We start from the raw sequence: 12,394 nt of genomic DNA on the forward strand, positions 1-12,394 counted from the left end.
GAGCAGGTTTGCTTTGGGGAAATGACCAAAGTCTTTAAGAACCAAATCAAATGAGTAAGGTGAGACATCAAGCTAGAGAATATATGTTGTTAAGAAGCTGTGTGTCTTAGAGCCAGGAAGCCCTGGATTTGAGTCCTGCCTCTGGCGAGGCCTGGCTGGGTATCTCAGGCCAATCACATCACTTCTCACTGCCTCACAGGATACTCAGAGGTTTGGGTTTCATGACAAGTGCTTATGTGTGTTGGCATTACCATCAGACCCCTGCATCCAGGAAATCACAGGCCTAGTGTGGGGCTCAGCCAATGGCAGGGACTACTAGGCAGACAAAAGAAGTAGGAAAAAAGCCAAAGTGTGAGAGTGTGGTAGTAGGCAAAGGCAGAGAGGTGTCATTAAGAGGCAAGGGCAAGGTGAATCCAGGCTTGCATGTGCTTGGTGCCCACTGAGGAGGTGGGAAGCTTAGTAAAGACGCTGACTTCTTTTCAGGACCCTCCTTGGGATTTCCTGGATGCCCAAAGACTTTTTGCTTTTGTTTTGATCTCCCCAAGATTGAGCACAGGGCCTGGCAATAGTAGATACTTAATAAATGCTTGTTGGATGAATGAATGAATGAATAAATGAATGAATGAATGAATACAGAAACATTTACTAAGCTTTTACTATGGGAAAGTCATCATGTTAAGTGCCAAGGATACAAATGGAAAATATTCCCAATAGGGGAAGGGAAAATATAATAGCTGCAATTTAGAAGGAAAGGTCTTGATTCAGGATTCGGGCTGCCAAGATGGTAGAGTAAAGAACACTCTGAGCTTGTCCAAACCTATCTAAACAGCTGGGGGAAAACCACCTTGTGGTCCTTAAGGTGGTATGGCAAAGCAGACATTTCTAGGATTGAATCATTTGACATTGGTGGTAAGAATGCTCAGATTTTAGCTGCCCTCCTTTTGATGAGAGGTTGTTGTCATGCTTGTTGCCATTGCCTTGACTTGGAAGTCATGGCGTGTCTGTCTCTCTCTCCTCTCCCCACCTCCCCACCTTGTCCTGGGAAGACAACTTAGAACTTACACAAAGAGGAAGTCCAGCAGATTTTACGCTATGCAACAGGTTTGCATTTCAGTGTCTGTGACATTTGTGCATCACTCACCCTGCCTCATACTACTACTTTCAAGAGAAAAAAAGGGTACACGTACACTAATGTTCACCATCATCGCAAAGTTACATTTTATTTTACAAAACAGAACTTGTCGTCTCTCTTCCATTTAATATTTAGGAAAGAGACAGATGACAGACAGACAAGACAGGACAAAATAGAACAGGACAGAAGAGATAGCTCCTAAGGAGATTTCCTTTGCAAAGGGTCATTGCAAAGGGATAGGTACCATTAAAGTGTGGCCTTGCACTGTTGAGTCAGTGGACCAGCACAAAGAAACACAGCACATATAGTAGGAAGCCGGCCAAAAGACCCAGCATGGAATTCTCTGGCCCCAGACTTTTAACGCTTTTCCCTTCTTTGCTTTGCTGGTTCAGAAGTTGCTTGTTCAGAGGGGCTTCATCCACTTCCAGGTCATAAGCCAGTTCTGCAAAGAGAAAGGAAGGAACCCAGTGTTAGCAGTGGCATCAGATCCACACTATGCTCCATTTTTCTGGTTCTGATTTTTTGATTTGTGCTATTTCATAAATATCTTTCCATATTTCTGTATATTTTTCATACTTGAGAAATTACATGATTGTTCCATTATTTAACCATTCCCTGATGGTTGGGCATTTCTGCCCCCTTCCTCCACTTATATCTAATGCTGCTATGAAATGAGCAACAGATCGCTCCTTTTTCATTTAACACTGACAGAGCATCTTCCCAACAAGGGTACTGTGTGATGAGTGAGCATGATTAGTTTTTGTACCTTTTCCTGCACACACTGCTAGATGATTCTTGAAAAAGATTCTACAAGTTTGTGATTCCAGCTTTGGTGAATTAGTGTATCCATTTCTCCTAATTTCCCCCCCACCACAGGAGTTTTGTTGTTTCTACTTCTTGTGGGGCCATTTGATTGTTTTCGTTCACCTCTGACGATTTTTAAGATGATTATGACTTGTGGCCCCTCATGCAAATATTTCTTTGGGCCATTTGTTCACCAGGCCATTGGGACTTTTGAACAATTCCTCACATTTTCTCTCTCTCGCCTTCACCTCCTCCCACAGCTGATCATTTGCCAGCTCTTGTCTTGTCTGCTGCCCCTACATCAGTCTAATCTCTCTACTCTCATTTGTTAGGCCCTCATTTACCTCTTCTTCCCCTGAGCTATTTCAACAACTAATTGGTTGCCCTGCCTCCAGTTTTTCTCTTGTTCGATCTAGCCTCCACACACAATTGCCAGAGACATCTTCCTCACCCCCTTCTTTGCTGCATGAATGTCAATGGCTTCTCATTTCCTCCAGGAGAAATACAAACTTGATTCAGCCAAACTGGCCTACTTGATGTTCTTTGGCCACAACATTTTCTCTCCTGCCTTCATGTCTTTGTCCAGGCATGTCTGGAATGCTACCCCTCCTCTTTCTTGCAAAATACCTTGCACACAATAGGCACTTAATAAATATGGGATTCATCAAATTAAATTGAAATGAATTTATCTCTTGTGTTTGCCATAAGTATTCTCCAATTATTCCAATAATTTCCTACTAGTTCCTGAGTTGTGGAATTAAGAAAATCTCTTCACAATTTAGATAAATACTTTTATTCCTTGTTCTTTTCTTCTTATTCTTAGGTCCCTAATCCAGCTGGAATTTTACTGGGCTTTATTGCAAAAGACATGGTTTCTAAATTCCTTTCCCACATAATTATAAATCAATTTTTTCATGTAGATTTGTTAAATAATGGATCCTTTCCTGTGGTTTTATTTTTCATAAGTTTCTTAAACACAATTTTTTTGCTGTACTATAAAGTTCCATGGATCTGTTTCTGTTTGCCCAGTATCAGATAATCATGATGATAACCACTTAGTAATATATTTCAAAGTCTAGGGATAGAAGACCATCTCTGTCGACTTTTCTCTTAAGCATACCCCTTGATACTGGCCCACTTGTACTAATTCCATACAGATGCATTTTTGTCTCACAGGTTATGTAAATTAATTTAGAGAATAATGCCATTGTTGCTATATTAATTTGGCCCATACATAAAAATTAAATAACCCTCCAGTTATTTAGCTCTTTCTTGATTTCAGTCATTATAAGGTTTACAGTCCTTTTACAGGTTCTTTATACTCCTCTATAGGCTAATTCACAAATATTTGACAGTTTTTACTGTTGTATATTGGGATTTCTTCTTTTTTAAAATTGTATTTTCTTGCTCTTTATTTGGAGTAAGAGAATAATCTTGAATGCGATTACTTTGCTGCACTCTTTTATTTCTCTTTTAATTTCATAAAGATGGATTTTCTATATTAATGTGCTATCTATGAATAATGATATTTTTACCTAAGTTTCAATGTTAATGCCTCTGTTCTTAGTAAAATGGTAAGAATTTTTTATTATAAAGATATATATTTTTTTACCAATTACATGCAATAACAAATGTCCACATAAGTTTTCTAAAGTGACATGATCCAAATTGTCTCCCTCCCTCCCCTTCCCCCTTCCACAACTGGCAAGTACTTTGATCTGGGTTATACATGTATTATTGTGCAAAACATTTCCATATTGATCATTTTTGTAAGAAAATAAATATATAAAACCCAAACCCCAAAACAAAAACTCAAATAAATGAAAGTGAAAAATCACACACTTTGATCTGCATCCCCGTTCCAACAGTTCTTTCTCTGGAGGTGAATAAGATTCTTTGTCATAAGTCTTTCAAAATTGTCCTGGGTCATTGCATTGCTGTTAGTAGCTGAGCCTATCATAGTCGATCATTTCACAATATTGTTATTATTGTGTACAGTGTTCTTTCTCCTGGTTTTGCTTATTTCACTCTTCATCGGTTTGTGTTAGCTCCTTCTGAAATCATCTTATTCATTATTACTTACAGCACGGTAGTATTCCATCAACATTATTATATACCACAGTTTGTTCAGCCATTCCTCAACTGATGGACATTCCTTTAATTTCCAATTCTTTGTCACTACAAAAAGCTATAAATATTTTTGTGCAAGTAGATCCTTTCCCCTTTTTAATTATCTCTTTGGAATACAGACCTAGTAGTAGTATTACTGGAGCAAAAGGCATGCTTTGTTTTATAGTCCTTTGGGCATAGTCTGGTAAGACCGTTCAGTGTCTTATCAAATAAAAGCAGCAAGAGTAGGAGTCCTTGCATTGTATCTACTTTTTTTCAAACCCTCACCTTCCAACCTAGAATCAATACTGTGTGTTGGTTCTAAGGCAGAAGAGTGATAAAGGTCAGGCAATGGGGGTTAAGTGACTTGCCCAGGGTCACAGAGCTAAGAAGGGTCTGAGGTCAGATTTGAACCTAGGACCTCCTGTCTCTAGTCCTGGCTCTCTATCTACTGAGCTACCCAGCTGCCCCTGCATTGTGTCTACCTTTAGTGATAATGTTTTTAACATTTTTCTATTTTCTGTTATGTTGGTATCTACCCTTTGGTAGATTTTTAAAATTTTGTTGAGGGAAAAATCTTTCTATATCTGTTTTTTTTTATCACAAATTATACATTATTGAAAGCTTTTCTTTGTCCATTGGTTATTTTTTGAAGTTTTTGGTGTGTTTTAATTATTGTTTTATTTTAGTTTCTCTGATGTTAATGAAGCCTTATATGCCCAATAATTAGCCTTGCTTGGTCATGGTGAATAATTTACTTAATGTATTGCAGTATACTACTGGCTAATGTTTATTTCTGCAGCCACATTTGCTGGCAAATTTCACCTATAATTTTCATTTTCAGTGTTTTCTACTTTGCATTAAAATCAACAAATTTTCCTAATAAAAGGTTAAGAAAAAAATAGCCACTAAAACATTCATCTACCAAAACTTGTTGAGCTTTTCTACGGTTAATGTACTTTTTTTTGTTTCCAGTTATTTCCTATTTCAAAATTGCTTCTGTGACTACTTTGGCATGTGTGAACCTTTCTGTCTTTGACTTCTTGGTATTTATACTGTAATATTAAAATTAATATCCAATAACTCCCAAGTATTATGTTTTATACAATTTATTAATAATCACTTGAAGCAGAGGAAAAGTATAGCCTGAGTAAAGGCAAGTTTAACAGAACGCAAAAGACGGGAGAAGAGAGAGAGGGCAGAGCTACACAAACTTATCTTCAAAACGTGAGGATGAAAGTGGGGTGCTGGGAAACATAATTCTGGGGTACAAATTTCTAATTTCACAATACCTTGGGACATCCTTATTTTTCTGTAACCCACCTGACAGTAGGATCTCTGGATCAAAGTGGATTGATATTTTGACCTCCATGTCAGATTGCCTTCCAGAATGTTTGGACCAATTTAACAACTCCACCAAGAATATATTAGTATTCTTGTTTCCACAACTCTCCCAACATTGACTATTCCCATCTTTTGTCATATTTATCTGTTTGCGGGATGTGAAGTGAAATCTGAGTTGTTTTCATGTAGAGGCAGCTAGGTGGCACAATGGAGAGGGATTTTGACCTGGAGTAAAAAAGATTTGAGTTCAAATTCTACCTTGGACACTTACTAGTTATGTGATCCTGTCTGTTTCAGTTTCCTTATATGTAAAATAAGGATGATCATAGCACCTACCTTGCAAGGTTGTTGTGAGGATCAAATGAGAACATATTTGTGATGCAGTTTGCAAACTTTAAAGTCCTATATAAATGCTACCTGTCATTATTGTTATTTTGGTTTGCATTTCTCTTATTAAACAGTCTTTCAAAGCTGGAAAGATCTGCAGGAACTGATGCAGAGCAAAATAAGCAGGATTGGGAGAACATTGTACATAGTAACAGCAATATTGTATGATGATCAACTGTGAAAACTGGGCCCCTCTCAGCAATGCAATGATCTGGAACAATCCTGAAAGATTTATGATAGGGAATGCTATCCACTTCCAGAGAAAGAACCGTTTGAGTTGTCTTTCACATCAGTGTATTTGTGGTTTTATTTTGGGGTTTTGGCTATATATGAGTGTGCTGTTACAACAATGACCAATATGGAAGTGTGTTTTGCATGACAATAAAAATGAAATTAAAAAAAGAGTGGAGGAAGGAAATTATATCTTGCTAAAAGAAATTATAAAAAATGAAGTAATATCATTACTAAACATTTATGCACCAAATGATATAGCATCCAGTTTTCTAAAGAAGAAACTAAAGGAGCTAAAGGAAGAAATAGATAGTAAAACGATACTAGTGGGGGACCTCAACTTTCCCCTATCAGAACTAGATGAATCAAACAAAAAATAAATAAGAAAGAAGGGAAGTGAATGAAATGTTAGAGAAATTAGAGTTAATAGATATTTGGAGTTCATTCTTGACTTCTCTTATACCCCACCCCATTCAATCTGTTGTTAAAGCCTGTTGATTTTACCTTTGCAACATCTCTCAAACTCATCTCTCCTCTGATGCTGCCAGTGCTCTGCTATAAACCTTTATCATTTCTCACGTGGTCTATTACAATAGCCTGACGGTGTTTTGGTTTTTTTTTCAGATCTCCTCACTCTAATTCATTCTCTAATTCTGAAGCAATTTTCCTACAGCTCAGGTTTGACCATGTCATCCCCTTTTTGATAATCTCCAGTGGCTTCCTATTGTCTCTAGAATGAAATATAAAACACTATGTTTGGTATGCAAAGTCCTTCATAACCCTGTGTCATCCTACTTTTCATTTTCTTATACCTCAGTCTCTGACTGATGATACTGGCCTTGGCTATTCCACAAATAAGACACTCCTGTCTATTGGCTTTGGGCCTTTTCTCAGGCCTTCCCCCCTTGACTGGAATGCTCTTTCTTCTCAACTTCACCTTCTGGCTTCCCTAAATTCCTTTTCCAACTAAAATTCCATATTTTCAGCCAGCCTTTCCTAACCTCTCAGAATTGTATCACTTTCTGTTAATTATTTCCTATTTATCCTTTACACAGCTTGTTTGTTTATATTTATTTGCACGTTATCTCCACTATTAGATTGGGATTTCTTTGAGAGCAAGGACAGAGTGTCTGGTAAATAATAATTGGCAAGTGTTTATGGATTGATTGGAATCAAGAAAGACCTGAGTTTCAATCCTAACTTAGGCAGATATAGCTATGAGACTCTGAGCAAGTCACTAACCTCTTTTTGCCTCAGTTATCTCATCTGTGAGACTAAAATGGGCATAATAATAGCACTTAATTCACAAGGTTATTGTGAGGATAAAATGAGATACTTTATATAAAGTATTGTGCAATTCTTAAAGCCCTATATAAATGCTAGCTAGTAGTAACAGTAGCATGTGATCTAATAGAATGACTCCCAAATATTTTATGGATTTTGTAGTTTTTTATGGAATTTTCCTTTTTTATTGCTTGATAGAATAGTAATTTTTGTGTTTATTTTGTGTCCTGTTGCTTTACTGAATCTATTAATTGACTCAGAAAACCTAAACAATCAGCAGATAAACCAAGTATAAACCATCATGTCATCAGAAAATATGGATTTTCAAGCCATTCCTCAATTGACAAATGGTCAAGGGATATGAATAGGTAGTTTTCAGATGAAGAAATCAAGACTATCAATAATCATATGAAAAAGTGTTCTAAAACCCTCCTAATTAGAGAAATGCAAATCAAATCAACTCTGAGGTACCACCTCATACCTAGCAGACTGGCCAATATGACAGTAAAGGAAAATAATAAATGTTGGAGGGGATGTGGCAAAATTGGGACACTAATGCATTGCTGGTGGAGTTGTGAATTGATCCAACCATTCTGGAAGGCAATTTGGAATCATGCCCAAAGAAAGAGCTTTAAAAGAATACATGCCCTTTGAGCCAGCAATACCACTACTAGGTTTGTACCCCAAAGAAATAGAAAACAATTGTACAAAAATATTAATAGCTGCACTTTTGTGGTGGCAAAAAATTGGAAAATGAGGGGTTGTCCCTCGATTGGGGAATGGCTGAACAAATTGTGGTACTTGTTGGTGATGGAATACTATTGTGCTATAAGGAATGATGAACTGGAGAATTTCTATACCAACTGGAAAGACCTCCATGAACTGATGCATAGTGAAATGAGCAGAACCAAGAGAAAATTGTATACAGAAAATGAAACATCATGGAATGATCCAATATAATGAACTTTGCTACTAGTAGCAATGCAATGATCCAGGATAATCCCAAGGGACTTATGAGAAAGAATGCTATCCACATTGAAAGAAAAAACTGTGGGAGTAGAAACTCAGATGAAAAACATATAATGTATCACTTGTTTATACGGGAATAGGATTTTGGATTTTGGTTTTGAAAGATTACTCTATTACAAAAATGAATAATATGGAATTAGGTATCAAGTGATAATACTTGAATAAACCAGGGGAATTGTTTGTCAGCTCCAGAAGTGAGGAGGGAAAAGGGGAGGGAAAGAAAATTAATCATGCAAACATGGAATAATATTTAAAAAGGAAAAAATAGAGGAAAAAAAGAAAATAGGATTTTCTCTCTTGCATCCTTTTTAAAAAACTCTTACCTTAGCTAGAGAAGATGGCGGCTTAGATGGAGCAAATATTAAAACCTCCCCACCCTTTCTACAGCAAGATAGAAAACAATGCCCTTCAAGAATAAAGAGGACCAAATCTAACAATGAGACAGAGCAGGGGATCCTACTGCTGGACAGCTCAAGAGGTACACCAAGAAAAAGGCTTGGATTCTTGAACTGTTGGGTTTGAGGGTATAAAAGGGGAATCCCAGGACCCTTCCTTCTCACTGTGTGGAGTCTCTAGTGGCCCCTGAAATCTCCCTGAGGGGCTCAGCAGCCTAGAGAGAGAGCTTTGCTGGCTCCAGACTCTGGGAGTTGAACATAGGCACTAGGGAGGTGGCTGGAGGAGGAAGTCAGAGAAATGCAGCAAAAACCCTTGGAAGATGGTGGCTCAGATGGAGCCAAACCTCAGACTTCCTGGATCTACCACACCAAGATAGAGAACAAAGGGCTTCGAGAGGAAAAAAAAACAGGTCAAACAGCAGGACAGAGCAGGGGGACCCTACTGCTGGACAGCTCAGTGAAAACACTCCATCTTGTCCTCCCACTTCTTTTTTTTCCCTGTGAGGTTTTAGCCTCAGGGCACATTAAGCAATACAGACTAATCCAATTAATACAGGCTTAATCCCATCAATTGGACAGACCAGAAGTCTTCAGAGGGCCGGGAAACTCCAACACCCCTCCCCCTGCAGAGATTGCAGAGAAAATAAATTCAAATCTCCATTGCCAGCTGGGGGAAGATCTTTCATCAAAGCTCATTAAATCCATTTGCTTAAACTAGCAGAACAGAGAAGGAAAAAATATAAGTTAACGACAGAAAAAGAGAAAAGAAATGACAATTGACAGCTTCTTTCCAGGAAGTGGAAAGAGAGCAAATGAAATAGAAGAGCAAGAAACTCCAATGAATTGGACACAGGCTTTGGAAGATCTCAAAATTCAATTAACTCAAGAACTTCAGGAACTCAAAAGCAATCAAGAGATGCTAAAGACAATTTGAAAAAGGAAATACATAAACTAAAACAAGAAAATATGGTATTAAAAGCCAGAATTGGCCAGCTTGAAAATGAAGCAAAGAAGGCAAAGAAAGGAGAAGGATGAACAAAAAGCCAAGGATGAAATTCAGTCTTTAAAAAATAGAATTCAACAACCAGAAGCAAATGACTTCACAAGGCAGCAAGAATATATAAAACAAATAAAAAAATGAAAAATTTGAGGAGAATATGAAACACCTCATTATTTCAACCACAGATATGGAGAACAGATCTAGAAGAGACAATTTAAGAATTATTGGTTTACTGGAACATCATGATAAAAGAAAAAGTTTAGTTAGACATCATGCTACAGGAAATTATCCAAGAAAACTGCCCTGACATTCTTGAACAAGAGGGAAAAGTGGAAATTGAAAGAATCTACAGATCACCTCCTATATTTAATCCACAACTGATAACTTCCAGGAATATTATAGCCAAATTCAAAAACTACTAGACCAAGGAAAAATATTACAAGCTGCTAAGAAGAAGTCATTCAGATACCAGGGAACCACAGTTAGGATAACACAGGATCTGGCTGCCTCTACATTGAAGGCCTGGAAGGCATGGAACATAATAGTTCGGAAAGCAAGAGAACTGGGTCTACAACCAAGAATTAACTATCCAGCAAAACTGGCTATATTTTTGCAGGGGAAAGTATGGTCATTCAATAAAATTGAGGACTTCTAAGCATTCATAAAGAAAAAAACTACACTTAAAGAGTTTGCTGTCCAAACACAGAACTCAAGAGAATCACCATTAGGTAATTAAGAGAGTGGGTGGGTGGGGGAATCTTTTCTTTAAGGGACCCAATAAGTTCAATCGATTTGTATCCCTAGAAGAAAAGAAGATATTGGCAAATATTAAAAATTGTTATTATCAACTGGGTAACTAAAATAAGTTTACTTAGAGGGAACAGTGACAAATTGTATAGGATGAAATGTCAAGATATATGTATATATATATATGTATGTATGTATAAATATATACAAAACTAGAGGGGAAAACAGGAGATAATATTAAGAACAATGGGAAAACAAACAAAATGTAGTAAATTTATATTCCATAAAGAAGTGTGTGGGGTGAACAGGGGAGAATATCAATACACTGGAAGGGTAAAGAGGTTGGAGAGAGGAAATATTTAATACTAAAGTGCATTAAAATCAACTTAAAGAGGGAAGAACAATCAGATCCATTGGGGCAGAGAAATGATTTGAGCCCTATAGAGAAGTAGAAGGGTAACAAAAGGACTGGTGAGGAGGGAAGTAACACTAGGAAGGGAGAGGGCAGAGGGGGGCAGTAGCTTAAAAAGACCCTAAAGAAGAATAAGAGGGGAATAAGAAGGGAGAAGGGAGAAAGGGAAGTACAATAAGGGAGGGGATTAGGGGAACTGATTAAAAACAAAACACTGTTATAGAAGGAAATAGTGAAAGGAGAAAGGGCAGGAAAAGGAGAGAGAATCAAAATGTTTGGGAATACACAGTACATAATTATAACTCTGAATGTGAATGGCATGAACTTGCCCAAAGACGGAAAATAGCAGAGTGGATGAGAAACCCAAATCCTACCATATGTTGTCTACAAGAAACACACTTGAGACAGGCAGACATACATAGAGTAAAAATGAAAGGATGGAGCAAAATCTATTGGGCTTCAACTGAGAAAAAGAAGGCAGGAGTTGCAATAGTGATTTCTGGCAGAGCCAAAGTTAAAATAGATCTGGTTAAAAGAGATAGGGAAGGTAATTACATCCTAATAAAAGGCAGTATAAATAATGAAGAAATATCAGGACTCAACATGTATGCACCAAACAGTATAGCATCTAAATTTCTAAAGGAGAAGCTAGTGGAGTTCAAGGACAAAATAGATAGCAAAACTATACTAGTGGGTGACCTCAACTTTCCCCTATCAGATCTAGATAAATCAAACCCAAAAATAAATAAGAAAGAGATAAGAGAGGTGAATGAAATCCTGGAAAAATTAGGGTTAGTAGATATATGGAGAAAAAGAAGGAATACACCTTCTTTTCAGCAGAACATGGAACATTTACAAAGATTGACCATGTACTAGGGCAGAGAAACTTGGCAAACAAATGCAAAAAAGCAGAAATAACAAATGCAACAATATCAGATCATAATGCAATAAAAATAGTCATTAGTAAGAATACATGGAGAGGCAAACCAAAGACAAATAGGAAATTAAATAATATGATTCTCCAAAATAAGTTAGTGAAAGAACAAATTATAGAAACAATTAATAATTTGATTGAAGACAATGACAATGATGAAACTTCTTACCAAAACCTACAGGATGCAGCCAAAGCAGTTCTAAGGGGAAAATTTATATCACTGAGTTCATATATTAACAAATTAGGGAGGGCAGAGGTTAATGAATTAGGCATGCAACTTAAAAAACTAGAAAATGAACAAATTAAAAATCCGCAGATGAAAACTAAATTAGAAATACAAAAAAATCAAAGGAGAAATTAATAAAATTGAAAGTAAAAGAACTGTTGAATTAATAAATAAGACTAGAAGCTGGTATTTTGAAAAAACAGATAAAATAGACAAAGTACTGGTACATCTAATTAAAAAAGGAAAGAAGAAAACTAAATTAACAGTATCAATGATGAAAAGGGAGAGCTCACCTCTAGTGAAGAGGAAATTAAGGCAATCATTAAAAACTATTTTGCCCAATTATATGGCAATAAATAT

General features: G+C 36.8%; 1 protein-coding gene across 1 annotated transcript in view; it reads right to left on the bottom strand.

Moving 5' to 3' along the window:
- Window positions 1–1,313: 1,313 nt before the first annotated feature.
- The window catches only part of GPC3 (glypican 3), a gene marked incomplete at its 5' end in the record, with an annotated part of 495,727 nt that continues 484,646 nt past the window's right edge, over window positions 1,314–12,394 (bottom strand). The window contains one exon of the mRNA XM_044682692.1: window positions 1,314–1,574. Within this exon, the coding sequence (XP_044538627.1) occupies window positions 1,405–1,574 (170 nt within the window). The remainder of the gene's footprint in view (window positions 1,575–12,394) is intronic.

Source organism: Gracilinanus agilis, chromosome X (assembly GCF_016433145.1).
Source record: "Gracilinanus agilis isolate LMUSP501 chromosome X, AgileGrace, whole genome shotgun sequence".
NCBI classification, from domain to species: domain Eukaryota; kingdom Metazoa; phylum Chordata; class Mammalia; order Didelphimorphia; family Didelphidae; genus Gracilinanus; species Gracilinanus agilis.